The sequence below is a fragment of the Trichechus manatus genome, unplaced genomic scaffold (assembly GCF_000243295.1).
Source record: "Trichechus manatus latirostris isolate Lorelei unplaced genomic scaffold, TriManLat1.0 scaffold00004, whole genome shotgun sequence".
Lineage (NCBI taxonomy): Eukaryota > Metazoa > Chordata > Mammalia > Sirenia > Trichechidae > Trichechus > Trichechus manatus.
The window spans coordinates 21,324,619-21,348,886 of record NW_004443940.1 but is presented as its reverse complement, the minus strand read 5'-3'; the positions used below and the strand labels follow the sequence as shown (position 1 = coordinate 21,348,886).

General features: G+C 45.3%; 1 protein-coding gene and 1 pseudogene across 1 annotated transcript in view; both read right to left on the bottom strand.

Moving 5' to 3' along the window:
* TMEM255B (transmembrane protein 255B) overlaps positions 1–24,268 on the bottom strand; it is a 109,844-nt gene that overhangs the window by 18,894 nt on the left and 66,682 nt on the right. The window contains exons 4-5 of the mRNA XM_012555709.1: positions 7,444–7,524; positions 2,722–2,807 (exon numbers count right to left, since the gene is read on the bottom strand). Coding sequence (XP_012411163.1) covers positions 2,722–2,807; positions 7,444–7,524 — 167 coding nt within the window. The remainder of the gene's footprint in view (positions 1–2,721; positions 2,808–7,443; positions 7,525–24,268) is intronic.
* Positions 22,450–23,896, bottom strand: LOC101351814 (E3 ubiquitin-protein ligase ARIH2 pseudogene; annotated as a pseudogene).

Genomic DNA, 24,268 nt, shown 5'->3' with positions numbered 1-24,268 from the left:
AAATGACTCTGCTGCCTGCTGCCTGTGACAAGCCGGGATGAGCAGGAGAGATGTCAGAAGCCCTGAGATGGACACCTGTCTCGCCCTCTTTCAGAGAAGGTGCAGGTGGGACACAGCAGGCGGTGAACCTGGGGTGGCTTATGGGGGACAGCTACTGACCACATGGAATGAGACGGACAAAAGCCCATGAGATGTGAACAATGGCTTGAATCTAACAAAACGGCATCCAACAGGGATAAAGGTATTCTCTTTTTCTGCATGTAACATGCCAGTGACATTTGCCTGGGATGGGAGAGATGGGGCTCCCTGGAAACAGGTGAAAATGGCTCAGAAACAGTAAAGGAAATATGAGTTAGCAGTGAGGCACAGCCTCCAAAACACACCTAGTGTGTCTTAGATTGCATTAACAGAGGCATGTACCTGGGGAGGATGGCACGCACCTGGGGGAGGATGGTATGCACCTGGGGGAGGATTGTTCCCCTTTATTTTCTGCTGGTTAGGCAGATGATGAGGGAAGAGGTGCTTGACTTCCAGATAGGACCATACAGTCTCCAAAAGCAGACCAGGCAGAGAGGTGAGGTGCAAAGGGCTGGGCATGCCACCTCCTGCCATCAGTGCATCTCGAACACATGTGGCAGGTATGAATTCGGTCTGCAACTCCACTGAGTGAGGAATGTGACTTTGCTGGTTTTTTGGAAACTGAATTTTAAGTCTCTGTTCCACCCAGGGGCTGAAATACTTTCTTCTTTTTCATTGTTGTAGTTTAAATGAAGTTTACATTTCAAATTAGTCTCCCATACAAAAATTAATACATACATTGTTATGTGACCCTAATTGCTCTCCCTACACTGTGACAGCACACTCCTCCTTTCCACCCCTGATTCCCCATGTCCATTCAGCCGGCTCCTAACCCTCTCTGCTTTCCCATCTCACCTCCGGAAAGAAGCTGCCCATTTAGTCTCATGTATCTACTTGAGCTAAGAGGCACATTCCTCATGAGTATCACTTTATGTCCCACAGTCCAGTCCAATCCCTGTCTGAAGAGTTGGCCTCGGAAATTGTTTTAGTTGTGGGCTGATGGAGAATCTGGGGGCCATGCTTTCCGGGGTTCCTCCAGTCTCTGTCAGACCATTAAGTCTGGTCTTCTTACTAGAATTTAAGTTCTGCACCCCACCTTTCTCCTGCTCCATCAGGGACTCTTTGTTGTGTTCCCTGTCAGGGCGGTCATTGGCGGTAGCCCAGGGGCTGAAACATTTTCCCAAATCATTTAGGGTTCCCTCCACCTTTCTGGGGGACTATTTATCTAAGTTTGAAGGGGTTGGCTAAGATCAGAGCTTCCCAACTGGTGTACCCAGGCACACAGATGAGCCAAGAACAGATAACAGGTGACCCCCCACCGCCCTAGCTCTTAGGACGGCCAGGCAGGACCTGGGGTGGCCGGCACCCCTGGGAGAACTGCTTCCATGTTGGAGCAGCCTCATTTGTTCTCACCAGTGAGCCAAACAGTCTCCACTGTTGTTTTCGGTGCATGCCACGATGTGGAAAAGGTCAGGAGCCACTAGTTTAGCTGTCACAGTGCCCCTGCTTGAGAGGGGACAAGTTACTGCAGGCAGCAGTCACTGTCACCCAGCAAGGCCTATACAGCCTGGGCAAGCACAGAGGCCTGGGTGTCCAGGCGGTAAACTGAACATGCATTGCAGCATGGTGATCTGCCCCCTTTGGGAATTCTGCCCAGGTAGTGCGATGGCATCACAAAGAGGGGGGAGCCAAAGTTGGGAGGACCCAGGGTTAATCCCCTCCCCAACACACACTTGTTATGTCATTGCTATAAGTTAAGTTGTGCTCCCCTAAAAAGTATGTTCAAGTCCTAAACCCTGGTCCCTATGAATGTGACCTTATGTGTCAATGGGGTCTTTGCAGATGTAATTAGTTTACCTGAAGTCCTATGGGGCTAGGGTGGGCCCTAATCCAATATGACTGGTGTCCTTGTAAAAAAGGAGCAGAGACACAGAGACACATAGGCATACAGGAAGACAGCCATGTGAAGCCAGAGGCAGAGATAGCAGTGATGCTGCCACAAGCCAAGGAATGCCTGGGGACCAGAAGCTGGGAGAGACAAGGAAGGGTCTTCTCCTCCAGCCTTCAGGGAGAGCATGGCTTAGCCAATACCATACCCTGAATTTAGACTTCTAGCCTCCAGAAGTGTAAGAGGATACATTTCTGTGGTTTTAAGCCACACAGTCTGTGGTAATTTGTTACAGCAGCCCTACAGTCATCTGGGGTGGGTTACACAGCCTTTCTGAGCTGCAGTTCCCTCATCTATGAAATGGAGTCAATGAGTTTTCTTCACATAAATGTTTGAGGATGAAATCAGATGACGTATGTACAGCATCTAAGGAAGGCAGGAAAAGGGAATGGAGGGAAATGAATGGGAATGAAGGGAAAGAAAGAGAGAAAAAAAAATCTGCCTAATGCATAAAATACACCTGATAAATGCCAGTGGCACTATCACTTCACCCCACCCCATCCTGGCACCACGGAGAGGTTAAGATGAGGGATGTGACTGCTTACTAGGGGTTGTCCAACTCTAACTATAACACACGACAAGTAGTAGTTTTCAAGAACAGTTTGATGAGGCCTTGTCCAAAGCAAATACTATCTATGGCCCAGTTAGTGACAGCCCCCACACTCACCCCTCCCCTCACACAGCCCCCGACTCACTTATCGCAGTTGTACAGGTCACAGCAGTAACAGGTGTTGCTCTTCACCTTCAGCTGGCACATGCTATTCAAGGAGTGACAGGTGACCTGCAAGCAGGGAGACCTTTTCAGTTCTCTCAGGGACACTTCCCCACCGAACATCTACTTCCTCACCTCTCACACCCAAGTGTTGGGCAGAGCTGCCTCTGCTGTAGGTGTAAGGAATCCCAGTTTCTCCTCAGGTCTGGAGAGCGATCCTTGGCTCAGGCATCTCCCATTCTCCCTCTGAGTCCCGGGTGGAGCAGGTGGGGATCGCAGAGTCCACCTCTTCCAGGAGCAGTTAGTTGGCCCAAACAAGGACTAGGCTCAGCTAAGCAGAGGGGAGTCCAGGCAATCAACGGTTGTTGAACAATAAGAGGGAGAATATTCCAGTCACCTGAGCAACCCAGGTGAGAAATCACCATGACAACATGCAAAGGACAGCTCCAGGAAACCTCCGATTTGACCAAGCAGACACTCTCATTTTACAGGAAGCTTTCCCCTTTGGTGCCGGCTGTACTGGAACTTACGGTGTTAAAGGAATAAAAATGGGGCAAAAACATCCAACCTTCCTCACTCCCTCAGAGCTACCTGATGCAAGGGGGATGTGCTGGTAAAGCTGACAGTGTATGCCTCCCACATGTTTGTGAAATAGGCATGGCAGATTCTATCATCCCCAGTTTAGAAATAAGAGCAATGAGGTTTGGAGAGGTTAAGAAGCTTCCCAAGTCTTCACAGATGCTAAGTGAAGAGCTGGGATTTGAACCCAGATCTCTCAACTCTAACACAGAGCTTTTCTCAGCATGTCCCACTGGAAGGTAGAGCACCTTGGTTGCCAGGTGAAAAAACAGTGCTGCTCAGAACTCTAGGAGGTCCAGAGGGAGCCTTCTTAAGGGACATCAAAGGTCTAGCGGATCTCCTTCTGGGTGGGTCTTTGGCCCCTCTTCAGCCACTCTTGACCTAGAGTAGCCACGCTTTTATCTATTTTACACATGGCCTTTCTTTCAAGGGTTCTGTGGTTAAAGTTTGAAAACCATCAAAATTGACAGTGGGGAGCTTTTGAATTGCTTGAGTGAGGGTGTGACCTGATGAAAGTGTGGTAGAAAGATTAACATGGAAAGATTAATATGTAAAATGGAATGGATGAGGTGAAGACCAGAAACAGAGACCAGTTAGGAGGCTATTCAAGTCGTGCATGTGTGAAATCTGACCTGGTGAGGAAGAATTCCAGGAGAGGTGTTACAAATGAACAGCTGAAGGAACAGCAGAACATCACTGGTAGATACAGGAGCAAGAGAGAAGGAAGGAATGAAGGTGGAATGTCATAGTTCTGAGCCCAGGAATCAGGAAGGCAGAAAATCAGATCACAGAATGTTAAAGCTAAAAGTCAACAGGTCAAAACCCTTCATTTTCCCAGGCAAGATCACTGAGCCCTGGGAAGATGAGGTGACCTGTGGAAGGTCACACAGAGGGTTGTACAGCTGGGACCTGAACCCAGGCCTTTGAACTATGTTGCACAGTGAGGAGGTACATTAAGTCTGGCATAGGTTGAGCTGATGGTTTGGTGAAATGTCCAAAAGGAAATGTCTAATGGACCACTGGATCATCAAGGCTGGGACTCTGAGAAAGCTGCCAACAGGTATAGAGCAATAAGGAGAGCTATGGGAGGGGTCGAGGTGGTAGAGGGGAAGCACAGAGAGCAAAAACAGGCAGAGAGATGGACACTGTCCACATGGCAGAGAAGCATCACCTATTTCCTGGTATCTCATAGGTGTTCAGTCATGTTGACTGTATGAGCTCTGAATGAGCTATCAAAGGATTGGGTAGAAAAGCATTACAGAGGCAGTTTTAGGAAAGAGATGTTCAATGATATCTGTGCTAGAGACAGGTCAAGGAGAATGACTGAGAAAAATGCCACTGAATTGGCAAATGAGAGGTCACTGGTGGCTTTTAAGAAGACACTTCTCTCCAATAGATGTGGAAACAAGCCAGACTGTGAGTGGGAGAGGATAGAAGGAGGGTGTAGAAATAGAAGCAACCACTTTTTGCAAGAACTAAGAGAGAAAGCACACCCAAAGAAGTAAGCAGAGCCCAGGGAAGTTTTTCAAGATGAGTAAAACAGTGTGTAGTGTGTAATCGTGGGCAGGGAGGAAGGAGCCCTGGAAAGGAGTGCAGGAGCATGCAGCAAAGCGGGGACTTCAGAGAACCTGGGCCATTGGAGGAGGGAGAAAATGGGGCTGGGGCTCTGGGACTGCAGGAGTGTGTTGTGCTCTGCAAGTAGGCCCCGTGGACTTAGCTGTGGGGAAAAAGACCAGACTCCTAACCTTGAACCTCAGCCCTAGGCATGGTGTACACACCTCCAGACAAGGATCTGGGATGCCAACTTCCTGAGCATGCCCTCTATTTCCACTGTCTATTTGGACAGTCCTCTCTCCCTCCTGCAGATTATTTCAGGAGCTACCTATCTACAGGAGCCCTGGTGGCACAGTGGCTAAGAGCTCAGCTGCTAACCAAAAGGTCAGCAGTTGGAATCCACCAGCCACTCCCTGGAAACCCTATGGGGCAGTTCTACTCTGTCCTATAGTGTTGCCATGAGTCAGAATTGACTCAATGGCAAAGGGTTTGGTTTTTTTGGTACCTACCTACAAGGTCAACACTTTCTTGTGTGTTCCTCCAGCCTCTAGATACAACATTTTGTCTGCAGCTGGAATCCTCCCAGAGTCTCATCAGGCTCAGGTCCTCCTAGTCTGTTTGGTGCTGCCATAGTTAACCCTTAGCCCTTCTGTACCTAGCCCTGTCAGGGGACAGGAATGACCTTTAAGTGGGAGTCAGATGACCGCTGGGTGAGAAGTTGGAGCCTGAAGTAGTGATCCTGAGGAGTAGAATTTTCTAAGAGCTAAACTGTTCCAGATATGAGGGGATCTAGGTAAATGGCGTGCTAGGAAGTATCAAAAGCAATAGCAGATGACAGTGGTTTAGATCAGGCTTTGGCAAACTACGGCTCACAAGCCGAATCCAGCCTGCTGCCCAGTTTTGTAAGTAAAGTCTTACTGGCACACAGCCATACTCATTTGTTTACACATTGTCTGTGGCTGCTTTCATATTTTGTGGGTAGAACTGAGTAGCTGTGACAGAGATTGTACGGCATATAAAGTGTAAAATATGTACTATCTAGCCCTTTATAGAAAAAGCTTACTGACCCCTAGTTTAGAGCAGAGGTATTCAACCATGGTCCTAGAATCACCTAGAATCACCTGGACATTAAAAATCTCAATGTCCAGGCCACTCCCCACACCAATGAAATCAGAATATCTGGGGGGAGGGCCCAGGCATTTGTACTTTTTTAAGCTCCTAAGTTTATTACAATGTGCAGTGAGATTGAGAACTCCTGGTTGAGGGACAGAGCCTGGAGCAGCCTCTGTGTTTCATGCAGGGTATGTAGGGGCCTGTCCACAGCAGGCCTATGGACAGAATCGGAGGAGTTGATAAACGGGGCTTCAGGTGAAGACAAGAGTGGATGTGAGGCCTCCTCAGTGAAAAAGGGCCTTGCTTCTTTATGACACAAGGAGTAGAGAGAAAGAGCACAATCTTGGACTGGACCTGAAAAAATGAGGATGAACTGGCAAAAAAAAAAAAAAGGACAGAGTAGAATGAAGGCCGTGCAGAAAGGAGGGTGTGATACACAGGAAGGGTCTGGAGAGCCTGGCCCAGGTGACTGGGCGACAGCAGACTTTACCTGTGACCACCTCTGAACATGATGTGCTCCAGGATTCCTTCCAGCCAGGCTGGTTGGAGGTCAAGGCAGGGACAGGTGAAAGGCCTTGAGTCCCAGGGTCTAATGTTTGCAGAAGAAATCTACCACCTTCCATGGACTGGGGTAGCAGAAATCTCCCAGTCCTGGTCAAGAGGCCTTTAGCATGGGACTGCCCTGGACACTCATGACCCCAACGCTAATATTTTCTCATGTACAACATGCAGATTGTCTCTTCTTTGAAATGTGCCAAAGAGCGTGAAATTCTTCCCGCAGTTCACAGAGAATTCCAGAACAAACTGATGTGGGACTTCTCGCTTCCCACTAACCCCAGTGTGTTTTCCAGTATTCTATACATTACTCCTTCTCTTCCATTTGTACTCAATTTGAGAGGCCCATGTTTATTTAAACTGATACATCTACACAGATCTAGAGTTGTGACAGCTAGACGAGTCAAAATGGAGCTATGTGCCCATCTGGGATGGTCTCAGAGAAGATGCTGGTGTGTCACTGCACAATCTATTATTCCTGGCATTTTCATACAACTAGAAATAGAAAATAAAATCACTGCGCAGATGTCCTTCGCTCAGGGAAAGTCAATTTTCCTGGCCAATGTAAATGTATTATCCTAGCTTTTCATTCCAATAATTAAGTCAATAAAAAATGCTAAGAGAAAAAGCCACACTGAACTGAAAGGATGGTCTCCAGGAGCCCATTATGTACCAAAAGAGGCATGTGAGCAACTATAATTCCAAAATAAATACAACATATTAAAATGTCAAAGCCAGCTCAAAAATAAAGTATGAGCTGTATGTTTCTCACCATGGCAGAGAATGAAGAGATGACAAGAAGAACTATCAGCATAAAAACATCTAGATTTCGACTCAGGACACAGAAAAAATTGTCAGGTCCATGAAGTAAGAACCAAACAAATTAAACAGTGCATTTCTTTACCTCTGTCTGGTAGACATCGTATAAGTATCCTATCCCACTTGAGTAAAACTGGCATCTTCCAGTGGTGAGTGGCCTTGGTTCCTAGAGACAAATAGACACACACGTAACAAAATAGTTTTATCTTCAAACCAAGAGGGGCCAGAGGCAATTTTAGGACCTGTCTGCCACAGGCTCTCAGCCTAAAAGAGTGGCACCAAAGCAGACTTGAGCAGCGAAGCCAAGAATACAAAGCAGGAAATACCACTGCTCATTCCAGAGCAGTTGGCCTCATGCATCTAGAAAGCAGGCAAGCAGAATGCATCAGGTGAGCAGTCACCCTGTGCCCACAGGCGGGGCTGACACATCTCTTTCTCCCATCAGTCAACATGAGGGAGCTAAAGGGAGATGGTCGTGTGACCTTTCAAGGTGCACTCCTATAACTCTACTCTAAAGGTGCCTTAGCACCTGCCTCTTCCGTGAAAGTCAGCATGAAAAAGGATTTCTGACTAATTTATTCATCCACTCAACTAACCAATCATCCACCGATCTACCCACTCAACCATCTACCTAATCATCCATTCATCTATCTATGCATCCATCTATCTATGTATCCATCTATCCATTTACCCATCTATCCATCCACCTGTCTGTCCATCCATCCATCCATCCACCTGTCCATCCATCCGTCCATCCATCCATCCAACCATTCATTCAACTATTCAACCATCCATCCATCTATGCACCTATCCAACTATCCATCTATTCCCAACATTCATGGAGCAGGCACAATGCCACATTGTAAGGATACTAAGGTTAGACACAGTTCCTGCCCTTAGGGAGTTTACAGAATAGTGAAGAAGACAGATCAATAAACTTAAAATTACAAAGTGCTTGTACACATAAATTTTGAAATACCATAAAACTATATAATCTGTAGATTATAGTGAGTTATTATCCCAGTAACTTTTTAGTTTTATTACTATGTTAGTCATATTTCTCAAAGCATTGCTATTTTTTCTGATCTAAGAAGAGAATGTATTAAAAACTACCAGTAACACTGACAATAGATAAGGAGGACAATTCATTCATGTAACAACTATTGACTGTGTGCCTGCTCTGCGCCAAGCACAGTTCCAGGCAGATATAGGATGGGGTGACGGGAGGGAAGGAGAGACAAACACTAGAATATGGGTAATAGGTGTATTAGCATGGCAGATGGTGATAAGAGCTATGGAGAGAAACAAAGCAGGGAAGGAGGATGGGAAGACTGTGGCGGGGAGGAGCAACATGGGAATTTCTGAAATTTTAAAAAATCTTCCAGGACACTGTTCAGAAACATGAAGTTGCAGTGCTTTAATCATCCACAGGAGGAAACCAACTCATTACCCATTGTATTTTTCAACGGAGAAGTAATTGTGGTTTTTGTGTTGACTTATCAACATGCATTCCATCACAAATAGTCTAAGACAATCGTGCTAAGCCTACCATCCTGCCCTTCCAGAGCTGGTTTAGGAAGGGACACAGGGCCCAATCCTGGTCAATGTGATTTTGGGAGAAATCTACTATGGGGCTTCTGGGAAATTTTTCTCTGCTGCTAAAAATGAGACAAAGAATGTGATGACCCTTCATCTTACTCTTGGCATTGTCATATCTAGATGTGGTTGCCTGGAGCTGCTGTAGCCAACCTGTCACTGACATTAGGATGAGGCCAATAACAAGGATGGTAGAACAGAGAGATGGAAAGAACTTAAGCTCTTGATAACATCATTAAGCCCTTGTATCAACCAACCGTGGAGCCCACCATACCTCTGGACTTCCTGTTATGTGAGTTCAAACATTTTGTTATAATTAAAGCCAGGCTTATTTGTTAAAGAAATGTAGCAGAGGTTCCACTTGTGCATAAGTATCAATTCAAACATGTCTTGTCTATATGCGGCAAACTGGTGGGCAGGCATGCCAGATACTTCTCTACAGGAGGGACTGAGGGGCTGCCAGACAAGAATTTACCCAGGGGATGAAGGGCCAGGTAGAACTAGGTTAGAACAGTTAAGAAAACCCTGGTGATCAGGAGCAGATGTGATTCTGAGGAAACATGGTGTCTGTTGCTTGAATTTATCTCCCAACTCAGCCTACTACTAACTCATTTCCAATCCTGTGTCGTCAGCTCAGACTAAGTTATGCTGTGGAAAAATAGTGACACCAAAATCTTAGTGACATATTAAACCAAAGGTGTTGTGTGTGTGTATGTGTTTCCCATACCTGTCACAGTTTGGCTACAGTTCTGTTCCCTGTGTCTTCATTCTGGAATGGCCCTTATCTGAGACATTGCTGGTCTCATGGCAGAAAGAAAAAAGAACCGTAAGATAACTCTTAAATCTTCTGCTTGGACATGGCACACCTCAGCTCTGCGTACAAGACATGTGGCCAAGCCTGATGTCAAGAAGGCCAGGAAGTAGAAGCCTCTCAGCGGGAGAAGCAGTAAATATTTCGAATGATAACAGAGTCTACAATATGAGAACAGGGGGAATAATACAATTTACAATATGAAAGAGGAAAGAATAATAACATCTACAAACTGTAGCAGACACCACTCAGATCCCAGCTACAAGGAATGGGCTTAGCTGACAGACTCCAACTGTTGCCTCCATCAGGGTCCACCTCAGCTTTTAAGCTAAAGTCATACCCTTCTTGGGGGTGACCCCTGGCCCATGACTGAGCAAGGTGCTGGGTGGTTCAAGGGCCTGACCATTTCTTCCCAACATGAGATTCTCCATTGGGCTGGCAGAAACTTCCTCAGGTCTGTGTAAAGTCTAATGGCCCTTTGTGCCCAATCCTGCTTCCTCCTCTTACTTTCACAGGCAATACACACCAGTAAATCTTTGAACTCCTAACTTTGCTTCAGCATCTACTTTCCACAGGACCCAACTGGCACAGTTAATAACCAGAAAACCCACCAGATGTTTATGTTCCATGCAAATGCCTAGGGATATACCATTAACCAGGGCCATCAGAAATGTTCTGGAGAGAGTGAATCATCATCACTAACAGGTTCAATGGTGGCTCTCCTCCACAGCCCAGGGCTGATGGTAGGAAAGGCTGACACAGAGCCTGGCTCACTAAGAACAATGGGGATGAAAGCACACTGAAGCAGTAGAGGTCAGGTGCAATGCATAGTCACCAAAAGTCAGGAGTGATAGTTATTATAATAACCAACAAGATTGGAGTGGCAACCTGTAGAGAGCTGTGGAGATGATTAATAGATTGGTTCCCCAGAGGCAATATGGATGGGCAGCCAATGAGGGCACTGCTTAAAACATATAATCAAAAGGGAACAATAGATGAGCAGGAGGCTTGTTCTAATAAAAAGTCACAATCCCTTGCTTGCTTTCTGGACTTGAGCCAATTTTCAGGCACAGAGCCCACTGACTGAAGAAGTAGCTAGGTGCTTGTCATGGACTGAATTGTGTCCCCCAAAAACACGTGTATCAATTTGGCTAGGCCATAATTCTCAGTATTGTGTGATTGTCCACCATTTTGTCATCTGATGTGATTTTCCTGTGTTCTAAATCCTATCTCTATTATGTTAATGAGATGGGATTAGTGGCAGTTATGTAAACTCAATCTACAAGATCAATGTACAATTTAAGCCAATCTCTTTTGAGATATAAAAGAGAGAAGCGAGCAGAGAGACAGGGGGACCTCATACCACCAAGAAAGCAGCGCCAGGAACAGAGCACATCCTCTGGACCAAAGTTTCCTACAAAGAGAAGCTCCTCGACCACGGGAAGATTGATGACATGGACCTTCCTCCAGAGCTGACAGACAGAGAAAGCCTTCCCCTGGAGCTGACGCCCTGAATTTGGACTTGTAGCCTACTAGACTGTGAGAGAATGAATTTCTTTGCTAAAGCCATCCACTTGTGGTATTTCTCTTATAGAAACACTAGATGACTAAGACAGTCCCCAAGAGGAAGAACCCACACCACCAACTGAAATGATTCTCTAGTCCCTCCCAAAGGCACCTCTGGCCATTTACTCAAGTGACCATACGCTGGAGAAAGGGGAATAGCCAGACATTTCAAGGACTGTTGGACCCAGGGTCTGAGCTGATATTAAGTCCCGTAGACATAAAGCATCCTCATGGCCCCCTATTAGAGCGGGTGCCTATGGAGATCAGGTAATAGAGTTCTAGCCGAAGTCCAGCTAACAGTGGGTCCGCTGGGTCCAGCCCCACCTAGTGGTCATTTCCCCAGCACTTGAATTAATAATTGGGATTGGCATTCTTGGCGGTCGGCGTAACCTCCACATTGGTCACTGGCCTGTGCAGGAGGAAATATCATCGTAGAGGGGGCAAAGTAAAAACCTGAGAAACTGCCCCTCCCCATTCAGAATAGAAATCAAAAACGATATTGGATACTGGGGCAGAGGTGTTGTAGGGATGGTGGAATTTAGTCGCACCATTAAAGACTTAAAGGATACAGGGGTGGTTGTCCTAATCATATCTCTATTTAATTGGCAGTATGTCCCCTGCAGAAACTATATGGACCCTGGAGAATGAGTGTAGACTACTCAGTCACAGATGTCATCCAGATATGGAATCTCTGTTAGAGCACATATGGCCTCATGTACACGGTATGTGGCTATTGATTGAGAAAATACAATTTTTCTAGCATAATCAGAGAAAAAAAAAACAATCATAAATAGCTCACATTCACATGGAATGGACAATAATGTACATTTATAGTTTTTTTTTCCTAGGACAGTGTTAACTTTCCTATCCTCTGAACTACAATCGATTCTTGTTATTCTGGGTAGTTATGTTCTATAAAGTCACTGTAAACACTGAAGTAGTAAAAACTGAACCATTCTCCTAGGGGAAATATAGGATTAGGTTCCTGCAAGCCTCTGGTCACAATATTTTCATCAATCAATCAACACATAATCTTGTTTTATGTGTGTTTCTGCTTATAGGAAGGAGCCCTGGTGGTGCAGTGGTTACGCACTTGGGTGCTGACTAAAAGGTTTGCGGTTTGAACCCTCCAGCTGCTCGACGGGAGAAAGATGTGGCAGTCTGCTTCCGTAAAGATTACAGCCTTGGAAATTCTAGGGGGGCAGTTCTAGTTTGTACTGTAGGGTCCCTATGAGTCAGAATCGACAGCAACAGGTCTGTTTACAGGCACTTTATTGAATATGCATTGTCAATTCATTAACATTGAACTCACGGCCAACAGCATTGTTACTCATATCTGAACAAACTTAGCTAACATACGTATTTTTGTATTTTCTCCATAAGGTGCACCACAGCCCTAATATGCCTAGGAACATTCACCAGAATTTCAGCACTACACTTGGGAGCCATTTAAACAGCAAAATTATCAACAAAAACGCAAAAATCATGGTACTAAAGAGACTGCGAAAAGGACACTCGTTAACAGTATAAGAGTTGAAATAAGAAGGTAAAGCTGTTCATCCTCAGCTGGGGACACGCACATCCAGCGACTCAAATTTTTTGCCACTCTGCACATGTCCACAAACGACTGTGAAAGCACCGTATTGATTTTGAGGTTGCAAAAAATCTTAGCAAGTAGGCAAATTCACAAATATGAAATCTGCAAACAATGAGGATCGACTATATTTGGATATTCCACGGAACATCATACTGATCCACTACATGGATGGTATTATCCTGATTAGACAGAATAAGCAAGAGGGGGCTGGAGTCCTAAAGAGGCACTCCAAAGGGTGGGAGATAATCCCTAAGAAGATTTAGGGACCTGCTACTTTAGTAAACTTTTTAGGGATCCATGGTCAGAGGCAGACCAGGACATTCCCTCCCAAGCAAAAGACAAATCACTGCATCTCGCATCCCCTGCTACAAAGAAAGAAGCACAATGCCTGGGAAGCCTCTTTGGGTTTGGAAGCAACATAGTCCACACTTAGGAATACTGTTCCAGCCCATTTAAAGGGCAACACAGAAAGTCATCAGCTATGAGTGGGTCCTGAAGCAGGAAAGGGCTCTGGAGCAGGTCCAGAGCATGATGCAAGCAACTTTCCTACCTGGACTATAGGATCCTAGAGATTCCATGGTGTTTGAGGTGTCAGGGGTCGAAAAAGATGCAGCCTAGAGTTTATGGAAAGCTCTAGTAGGAGAATCACAATGCAGACCCCTGGAGTTCAGGAGCAAAACCATGCCATCCTCAGTGGAGAATTATATGCCTTGTGAGAAACAGCTCCTGGCATGCTTCTGGGCCTCTGTAGAGACAGAATGCTTGACCATGGGATACCCAGTGACCACTGTCCAGAACTGCCTACCCTGAACTGGGTGCTATTAGACCTAACAAGTCATAAAATGGACAGGTTCACTAGCAATCCACCATAAAATTGAAGTGGTACATCCAGGACCAAGCATGAACAGGACTAGAAGGAACAAGCAAGTTGCAGTGGGTATTTAACCTAGACCTCCGTGTCACCCACCATGTCGCAGCAGCACCTACCCTCAGCTCACAACCATGGTCGTATGGGAGGGTTTCATATAACCCAACCAGCTAAAGGAGAAAGAAAATCTTGAGCTTGCTCGGTGTATGGTGCAAGCAAAAAATGGACAATGACTGCATTACATCCTCACCAGGGGTTTCCTTGAAAGACACCAGTGAGGGGAAATCTTCCAATGGGCAGAGCTCCAACATGTCATCCACTTTGGGTGGAAGGAGAAATGGCCCAAGGTTAGTATATACATGAACTTGCAGGCAATGGAGAATGGTTTGACTAGCTGATCAGGGAGTTACAAGAAAAAATACCGAAAGGTTGGAGATGGAAGATTTGGGTCAGAAGCATGTGGAACGGCATATGGGGGTGGGCATAAAGTATGAAAATCTTTGTGTCACATGTTAACACCCACCGGAACATATTCACCACAGAAGAGGCCCTCAATATCCAAGGAGACAAAAGGACTTGGCCAATTGATGTTAGGCAGCCTTTGGCAGTGCTACCCCAGAGGTAACAGCATGGGCTTATGGCCAAAATGGAAGAGGTGGAGGCTCTGCCTGGAACCAGCAGCAGGGACTTCCAGTTACCCAGGCCGATTGAATTACCTACACCACTTAATGTCCTCCTATAAGCTACAGCTACCACCCAGGCCCTTTGAGGCTGTGGTATTTAGGGACCAGCAGTGAAAAGAAGGCATCGCCATCTTGACAGGGGTAACTGATCCTGTTCTGCAAGAGAAGCCAGAATTGCTATCATACCACTGGGACAGGGAAGAGTATGGGAACTCAGATTGTCCTCTTGGAACCCCTTCATACTTTCTGGCCCAACTGTGATGGAAAATGGATACGTACAGAAACACTGGCCTGAGAAAGGTATGATTACTAAGGACTCAGACCCTTCCAGAATGAAGGTTTGGTAAGCCACTGAGCCCTGCCAAGGTGAGAGCTGAGGGTGAGGAGAATTCACAATGCATGGTGAAGAAGGAATATGGATGAGTTTCAGTTGCGGCCTTGAGACCAACTTCAGCGGCTAGGCCTGGAGTTCATCCACTAATCTGTTTTCTAGGTTTCCACTCCCAACCCCTGGAGGCACTGCACTCCAAACATATATGGAGAAGTGGAACTGCATGGAACAAGGGCAGACTGTGACAAACTTGGGTATTTACCACAGAGATCCCCTTCATGACAGGACTTGCTCCTGACCTGCAACGAGTGTGGTTAGCTACAGATCTCCAGTTGTTAGCCCCTTTGGGATCTTCCTCAGCTTTCAAGGTGCAGTCATGCTCTCCTCAGAGCAGTCGCTGGCTGATGACTGTGCAAAGCAGTAGTAGCCAAGGGAACATCCCTCTCAGGCATCCCCAGCCATCGATGTGAAAAAGTTATCTACCAGAGAAGGGCCTGGCCATTTCCGCCCAATGGGGTCTCCTCCAACGGGCACTCTGCTCTGGAGCAATTTGCTTTGAGCTGGCAGAGACTTTGTCAGATCTGCATTATGGTCTGGCAGCTCCTCCCACCCAATACTGCCTCCTCTCTTTTTGTCTCACAGGTGTTATTTCCCAATACTACCACCAGTCCGTCAGTCTGTCAGTCTGTGGTGTCTTGCATGTTGCTGTGATAGTGGAAGCAATGCCATTGGTATGTCAAACACAAGCAGGGTCACCCATGGTGGACAGGTTTCAGTGGAGCTTCCAGACTAAGACAGACTAGGAAGAAAGGCCTGGCCATCTATTTCTGAACGTCGGCCAATGAAAACCCCATGGATCACAACAGAATATTGTCCGATATAGTGCTGGAAGATGAGTCCCTAGGTTGGAAGACAGTTAAAATATACAGTGGCTGCAACAATGGACTCAAGCATACCAAGGATTGTGAAGACGGTACAGGACTGGGCAGCTTCTCATTTTGTTGTACACAGGGTTGCCATGAGTTAGAGTCAACTCAATGGCCACCACCAACCACCACAGCAATCCCCCAATACATCTGTTGCACTCCTAACTCTGTCCCAGGCTCTGCATCCCAGAAAGTCCACCCAGCACACAAGCTCAGTGATATCTGAGGCAGTACAATTAATGGGGCTCTGTACCAACAGGTTGGTGAGAAACGCAAGTTACAAAACTTTAAGTACTGATCGTTTGCTCCCTGTGACTATTTGCTCATTCTTAATGCTTGTAATCATGCCTTATAATGGGAAGACGTTCTTCTCAAAGACTACATGGAGACCTTGCTGGAAGGGAGTCAGATTCACTAGTCACCTGAAAATCACTCTTTATGCTTCTCCAGGTATAAATTCAACCTAGCCCGAGTGCCAGCAGCCTGATCCTTCTAAGAGCATAGTTTACCTGTTAACTCTGGAGCACAATTAACTCTGAGTCCACAGCATCTTCTCCTTGCTGAGTGTTATATTAAATCAATGATAAATACTTGATGTGAAACTTGGACTTTTGTTAATGAGTCCTTTTCCTGACACTGAGGCACTGGTGATTCAGCTCCATTCCCGTCTGGGCTGCTCAATCAGGATGAAATAATCCTTATTACTTGGAATTAAATTAAAAAAACAAAAACAAAAAACAGTAACCTATTTTAGCCTTAGCTAATCACACAATCTAATTTATGATACAACTGGAAATTGCATTTCACTGGGGATAACCCTAATGTACTCTGGAACTTGAACAAACCCAGAGTCAACGTCGTTTGGGCTTAGGAAAAAGATTTTACTTGTTTTCCAAGTGGTCATGTAGGTCTCAGGAGGAGTGTTTAATGTGGTTTCGTTTATTCACAGTTCTACATAAATTAAGAAGGCGACAATCAACATATTACCCATTCGACTATAAACTCAGCTGAACTTCAGTTAAATCCCTGTCTGTCTATTGCAGTGACTGACAAACTTTGGCTTGTAGGCCAAATCCAGCTCAATGCCTGATTTTGTAAATAAAGTTTTACTGGAACACAGCCATGCTTGTTCATTCATGTATTATCTATGGTTGCTTTTGCGCTACATGAGCAGAGTTGAGTAGTTACAGCAGAGACCGTATGGCACACAAAGCTAAAAATATTTACTCTCTGGCCCAAGTTTGCCAGCCCCTGGTCTATTGTATCATCAGTGCCTAAGAGAGTGCCTGGCACAAGGTAAGACTTCAATATGTGATTGTGGAATGAATGAATGAATGAAGGTGCTAACAGGCAGGAGTCTACCACACCCTCTGCATGTTGGTGTTGGACAAAGGGCTACTGTGTGTTGAGCCATCGTAGATGCCATAAAATTAGCCTTGAAATTAAAAACTCTTCTGGGTGACCACAAAGCTGCTCCCCAGAGGACAGTCCCCTCTGAATTAGAACTGAAGGCCTGGCTAAGTGACCACCAGCCTCATTATTTCATATTTATCCTGTAATGAACTGTGAACCCCATAACTCTGGGCAATCCAGCAAGGAGATTTGACTGAATGCCCAGCTGGGTGAAAAACAGATAGGTGGGCTAATTCAGCCGATACATCTCCCTGCCGACAATGACCTTCTGCTTACCAGGGAGCGGACATTACAGTTCATAAGGTGTCCAGCCTGTTTGGAGGAAGGGAGTCTGGAATTATATCTAATGATATTTATACCATCCCTGCCAAGGATGAATTGCTTCAATAAATCCTATTAGTTGATGAAACAAGATATGAGCTGAGGGAGAAGCACAACTTGCTATTTTTATTCTTGTAGTACTGGATGGAAGATATTTTTCTACTTGGGAAACATAATTGGTTTTAAAGGTAATTTCGCTCAGACAGTGAGCTGAGAGGGAGATAAGTACTGGAAAAAACTGCCTGCACACACCAGCAGGGAGGAGCGGGGCAGGGACGTCTACCTCAGGCTGCCATCCATTGCTCCGCTCGGAGAAGAGGCTCCTTCTCTTTGAAGACAGAACCTGTCGTGGTTTTGATCCTTGGCAACATTACCAGCGCTTTGTACCCTGCCCAGAGAAGGGTAGGCAGCTAGACACCTATGTGGTATGATTTCAGGGGTGCTAGGCAAACGCCTCTTTCTCCTTCCCTGATCTTTAACACACACTCACACACACATACTGCTTCCCCTACCTAACTTGCCCTTGTCTGAAATGTCATGATCAGAGCTGTATTTGTTTGGCATCAGTCAACACATTGAGACGCTTGACAAGACTCTTGAAAGAGAATGTACTTTGCCTTTATGACATATTGCTTTGTTTTCTTTTTTAGCTTGTCGGGACAGAAATTGGTGATCTCAGTTCTGGAGGCTAGAAGTGCAAATTCTGTTGGCAGAACCAGGCTCTCTCCTAAGGCTCTAGGGGAAGATCCTATCTTGTCTCCCAGCTTGTGGTAATCCCAGGCGTTCCTTGGCTTGTAGGTGCATCTTTAATGACTGTCCTTCCTTGAGCGTCTGTGTCTCTTCCCCTCTTTTATAAAGACACTATTCAGATTAGATTAAGTTCCAACCTAATCCAGTATGATGACCTCATGTTAAAAAAACAACAATTTGCCTTCCAGTCATGGCGACCCCATATGTGTTAGAATAGGACTGTGCTCCATAGGGTTTCCTTTTTTTGTCATTATTTTTAGATTTTGTTGTTGCTGTTGTTGAGAATATACACAGCAAAACATACACCAATCCAACCATTTCTATATGTATAATTCAGTGAATTGGTTACATTCTCACCCTCCTTTTCTGAGTTGTTCCTCCCCCATTAACATAAACTCACTGGCCCCTAAATTTCTTATTTAACCTTTCAAGTTGCTGTTGTCAATCTGATCCCATACAGATAGTTCTTAAAAGGGCATAATGCTCAAGGCAGACATTTTTTAATAGTTAAGCTACGCTATTATTTGGTTTTAAGGAGACTACAGGGGATATTTTTGGTGTAAGGTTTAAAGATTATCTCAAGTCAATAGTTTCAGGGGTTCAGCCAGCTCCCTTGCCTCCAGAAAGTCTGGGGTCCATGAGAATCTGTTCTGCATTTTCCCCCTTTTGATCAGGAGTCTTCTACGGAATCTTTGATCAAAACGTTCAGTAATGGTAGCCAGGCACCATCCAGTTCTTCTAGTCTCATGGAAAAGGAAGTAATTGTTCATGGAGGCAATTAGCCACACATTCCATACCCTCTCATTCCTGATTCTCTTTCCTCTGTTGCTCCAGGCAAATGGAGACCAACTTCTGTACCTTGGCTGGCTGCGTGTAAGCTTCTAAGACCCCAGGCGCTACGCAATGAACTAGGAGGTAGAATAGAAGCACTAAACAAGTTATTAGGCCAATTAACTGGGATATCCCATGAAACCATGACTCTAAACCTCCAAACCAAGGAACCAAATCCCATGAGGTTTTTGATTGTACATAAGCAGCCTCAGCAGCTATTCTTTTTTTTTCTCAGTCATTGTTGTAAATATTTCTACCACACAACTTTTGCCAGTTCAGCTTTTTATAGTGTAGAACTTACTGACAGTAATTACAAAATAACAGCTGTGCAACCCTAGAAAAGGTACACACTTGAGAAATACACTACGAAAAGCAGGGTTAAGTTGCCCACTAAAAACTAGCACATCAGTAGATGCATTCCCGAAATGCCCCTTCTCTTGGAGAGACCTGAGTAGCCTCTCATGGAAACCCCCCACAGCACTCCAGGACAACTACATACTAGGAAATCAGGAGTTTGCCGGACATGCTTCTGGGAGCCAGGTTAACATTACCAGAGCTAGAAGGGACTTCTGAGATGATCGAGTCAAGTGGCTTTCAAAAATTTGCTAAACAGTGGGGTCTTTTCTTCAAATAAATTGTTAATCAGAAGTCCAAAATAAAATAATATGAAGGGAGGGACGGGAAACTCTGCCTTCCTGTGGGCCATATCCTCTCCCACACCATAAAGTGGCCAAGGCTTCCATGAAACACTGCAGAAGCACAGAAGGAAAACCACTGATCCAGTTCAGTCCTCTCGTTCGAAGATAAGGAAGCAGAACCTCTGAAAGGGTAGGTAAGTTGCTGGAAGCCACACAGATGGAAAGTGGCAGGGTGGAGCTCAGCACCTGTGTCTTCTGATAATTATTACAATCAGTTCAATCACTGATCCTTGAAACCTACATGTGCCTTGCAGGGGAGGAGAGTTCAAATAATAGAAAACATACAGGCTCTGCCTTCAATAACTTCCAGTCAAGTTGGACGTTGTTTCTGTTTTTTTAAGATGCACAGTTTTCCCTACATTTTAATGTCTCTAAGTTTTGTCTCCCAATTGTTGGCTTCTTAAAATTATAATTTGGCTTTTAAAAAAAATTTTTTATTCCTCAACAGTACATAAGATAGCATTGCATCTTTCAATCAGTAGTGTCTTAGATTCAATAAAATACTGTCTAAACGACCCACCTAGAAGTCACCTTTGGGTAGACACCTTATTGGTGCACTGAGGACTGCTTACTAACCAAAATGGTCACATTTCTGTCTTCAGACTCGTCGAATCCTATCTAACTCTACAGCATTAATGTCATCTAGAGGCAAGAGACTGAGTTTCAGAGTTTAGAGACGTGTCCTAGATTACACAATAAAGGATTGACTATTTCACCCTGCTCTTCAGTGCTGAGACCCATGACCATATTGCCTCCAGGTAGCTAAGTGTAAAGTTGATCATTTTAGAAGCCGTCAAATAATGAGTAACCAAACAGCCAAGTGAATAACTTTTCATTAAGGTCTTTGGCAAGAGTGTACGTGCGTGCATGTGTATTTGCATACATATAACGAAGAGTTTGGGGCAGATGACAAAGGCTGACACCTGACATTTATCACATTTTACAGGGAGCAGATCGCTAGGTCTTTTCTTCCCCAGAGCAGTTGGCGGGTTCAAACTGCTGAACTTTCAGCTAGCAGCCAAGCATTTAACCATTGCACCACCAGGGATATAATTACAATGATCAAACATCTGCACCAGGAAACGGGATTTTGTAAGTCCATAGAGTGTGAAACTCCTACAGACGTTATGAATTAAGCAGACTGTGTGTGCCCTCTAGAGGAAAACACACGCATCCTTAGTTCCAAATAGGATCTGAGCAAGAGGAAACGGGATGAATCCTGTATCATGTCAGGGTGTCTTCAGGATGTCTTGAAGACTAAAATATAATGTATTCTTCATATTCACTGGATTTCACAACCAATTACTTCAGAAAGCAAACCTTCCCTTTCCTGCTTCTGAATGGATCAAATGTATTCACTGTAGCAGCCTGCGACACCCCACTCTTAAACAGCAAATACAACTTCAAAAGCTCCTTTCTCTAATGAGATTTTGCTCACTATTGCTCCTTGGAATAATTTATCTTGCCCACTGCATTTTTTGCTTTCATTTATTTGAACGAGTGGATGCCACTAGCTTTGAAAGATACATTACCCACTGCCATCGAGTCCATTCCAACTCATAGTAACACCATGGGACAGAGTAGAACAACAGTCCATGGGGTTTCCAAGGCTGTAATCTTAACAGAAGCAGACTGCCACATCTTTTTCCTGCAGAGCAGCTGGTAAGTTCAAACCTTGACCTTTGGTTAGCAGCCAAGCACTTTAACCACTGCTCCACCAGGGATCCCTGAAAGATACATTGTTGCGCTTTGTTAGGGGCTGCAGAGTCGGTTCGGACTCATAGCAACCCTGTCCACAACAGAACAAAACACTGCCCCATCCTGCGCCATCCTCATGATCATTGCTATGTTTGAGCCAATTGTTGTAGCCACTGTGTCAATCCATCTCATTGAGGGTCTTCCTCTTTTTCGCTGACCTTCTACTTTACTAAGCATGATGTTCTTCTCCAGGGACTGATCCCTCCTGATAACATGTCCAAAGTACATGAGACATAGTGTCGCCATCCTTGCTTCTAAGGAGCATTCTGGTTGTGCTTCTTCCAAGACAGACTTATTCGTTCTTTTGGCAGTCCATGGTACAGTCAATATTCTTCGGGAACACCATAATTCAATGGTGTCAATTCTTCTTTGGTCTTCCTTATTCATTGTTCAGCTTTCGCATGCAGATGAGGCGATTGAAACCACCATGGTCAGGGGCACCTTAGTTCTTAAAATGACATCTTTGCTTTTTAACACTTTCAAGAGGTCTTTTTCAGTAGATTTGCCCAATGCAATATGTCGTTTGATTTCTTTTTTTTAAACATGCCAATGCCAATTTGTTTTTTAAAAGAGTTCTTGTTATTCTACGGTTTGCCTGCTTTTTTCTTTTTTGTATAACCTTTGAAAATTACGTAAGTTGTAATGATCTAATACTATTAATTGCCATTCAGAAAAAAAGTCTCCTTCCTCCCAATCATCCAGGGGGAATTAAAAGTTCTGAAAAGAAGTCAATTCAACATGGCTTCTACCCTGGTAGAAACAAAAAGCAAAGAGATGAGAAGAAAACAGAAATTGACTAAGAGGTGTGTTGCCAGTGTCTCTCAGGAATAGGGCCCTGGCTGTCGCCCGGGGTTGTGAAAGGCAGAGCCTGCAGTATGCAGTGTGGCTGCCAGGAGACTTCTCCGTAGCATCTTCCTCACTTCAGCCCGTCCATGTCCTGACCTAGGTGTCCTGGAAATCCTTCAGCAGGGTTCTCCTCCACTGCTCTGCTATGTGCATCTGGTTCTCCAAGTCCCCTCTATCATGGCTGTCTGCACCCTCCACTTTCCAGGACAGGTTTTCGATCTCAGCCTCCAGCTAAGCCTGCTGGTATTCAGTTTCTTCCTGGGTCCAGACTTCATGTAGTACGCACTCGGATAGGTGTTTTGAAAGGTGTACTGACACTTGGCCAAGCACTTGGCAGCATTTTGTAGGTACTGCTAGTCAATCCACGTCCCCAGGTTGTTAACGACCCTCTCCTGGATCCTCTCATGAATCCACTGGTATGTCTGTGCCTCCAGCTGCAAGCTTTTGTTGCGGTTTTCCCACCTCTCAAAGTAGAACAAGTACTTCTTGAGGGCTTCCGTGGCCTGGGCCTTCTGGCTGTGGATGACAATGTCGAGATTCTCCTTGTACCGACTACACTCGTAGTGCTCACTGCCATGGGTCTTCCAATCTCCTAGATACATTCCGCAGAAGTCATGTTTATACTTAGAGCATTGCACGTGATTGCAGCTTCCATTCTTCTCAATGCAGATGTTGCACTTGGGAGTCTTTAGTGTGAGCGCTAATGTGGTTGGCCATTTCAGAGTCATCTGTACACTTCGTGAGCCATTTCCAGATTTTGGCGCAGTCTGGGGGCGTGATGCATCTGATGACATTTGAAACAGAAGACATCATTGCATCAATTGCACTGCACTTGGTGAGCTCTGGGCTCCTGTACCCGGATAACCATGGGGCAATCTGCACCAGGGCACAGTCGGAGCTGGTAATGACTCTCCACATAGTCCCTGAAGAGGTAGCGTCTGTATTTATCTCTAAATTCTTCATTGGGCAGCAATGGAAACACAAAGTCCTCTAGTGTTTGGAGCAGGCAATTCTGAGCCATGCAAGACACCCCCACACCCACGCCATCCTTGACAAGTACTGAGCAGTGCTACAGCAGAACTGGCGCTCACAAGCCAGACAGAGCAGGGTTTCCTTTCGCACCAACTGCATACATACAGCACAGTGGTGAGGGGGATGGACTGCGGGGTCATGTTGATGGACTGGGCTGAACTCGAGCCTCAAGGAGCAGATAAGCGGAACTGGACTTGTATCTGTCCAATATCTCTGAGACTTGCCAGTGGAAATATGAGTTTAGCAACTGAATGAGATACATTTAGCACAGAGGCTAAGCTGGTCATGTGCTCATTGAGGGCACCCTCTGACTCCTTGTAGGCCGAGCATGTATACTGGTACACCTCAGGATCAAAGGTGTTGCCCCCTGCTGCTCCACATCACTGGCCACTCCAACATAATAGTCCTCTATGTCCCCAAGGTCCTCATCTTCTTCCTCCTCCTCGTCATGATTTGGATCATAGTACTCTTCATTGCTGTCAGATCCCTGGCTATTCATGTCCACAGACATCTTAGCATCCAGCCAAACTGCGGATCAGGAAGGCAGTTGCTTTCTCCCGTCCCCTCAAACTTTACTGCTTTCTCAAAATTATTTGTGTTTATGTCTTCTGCAATTCTTGAATATCTGTCAGGAAGATGGCACCCACATATTATTCTGTCATATGATTTCCATCAGGAGCCTGACCCCGTGGCTGCTAAGCTGGGTGGGCCATGCCAGGTCTGGCCAGGCCTGAGGGGTTGGGTTGGAATGAAATGGGGGACATTAAAGACCCAAAGGAAATAAAAAAGATTATAACAGAATATTATGAAAAACTATACTCCAACAAATTTGAAAACCTAGAGGAAATGGATAAATTTCTAGAAACACACGGCCTACCCAAAC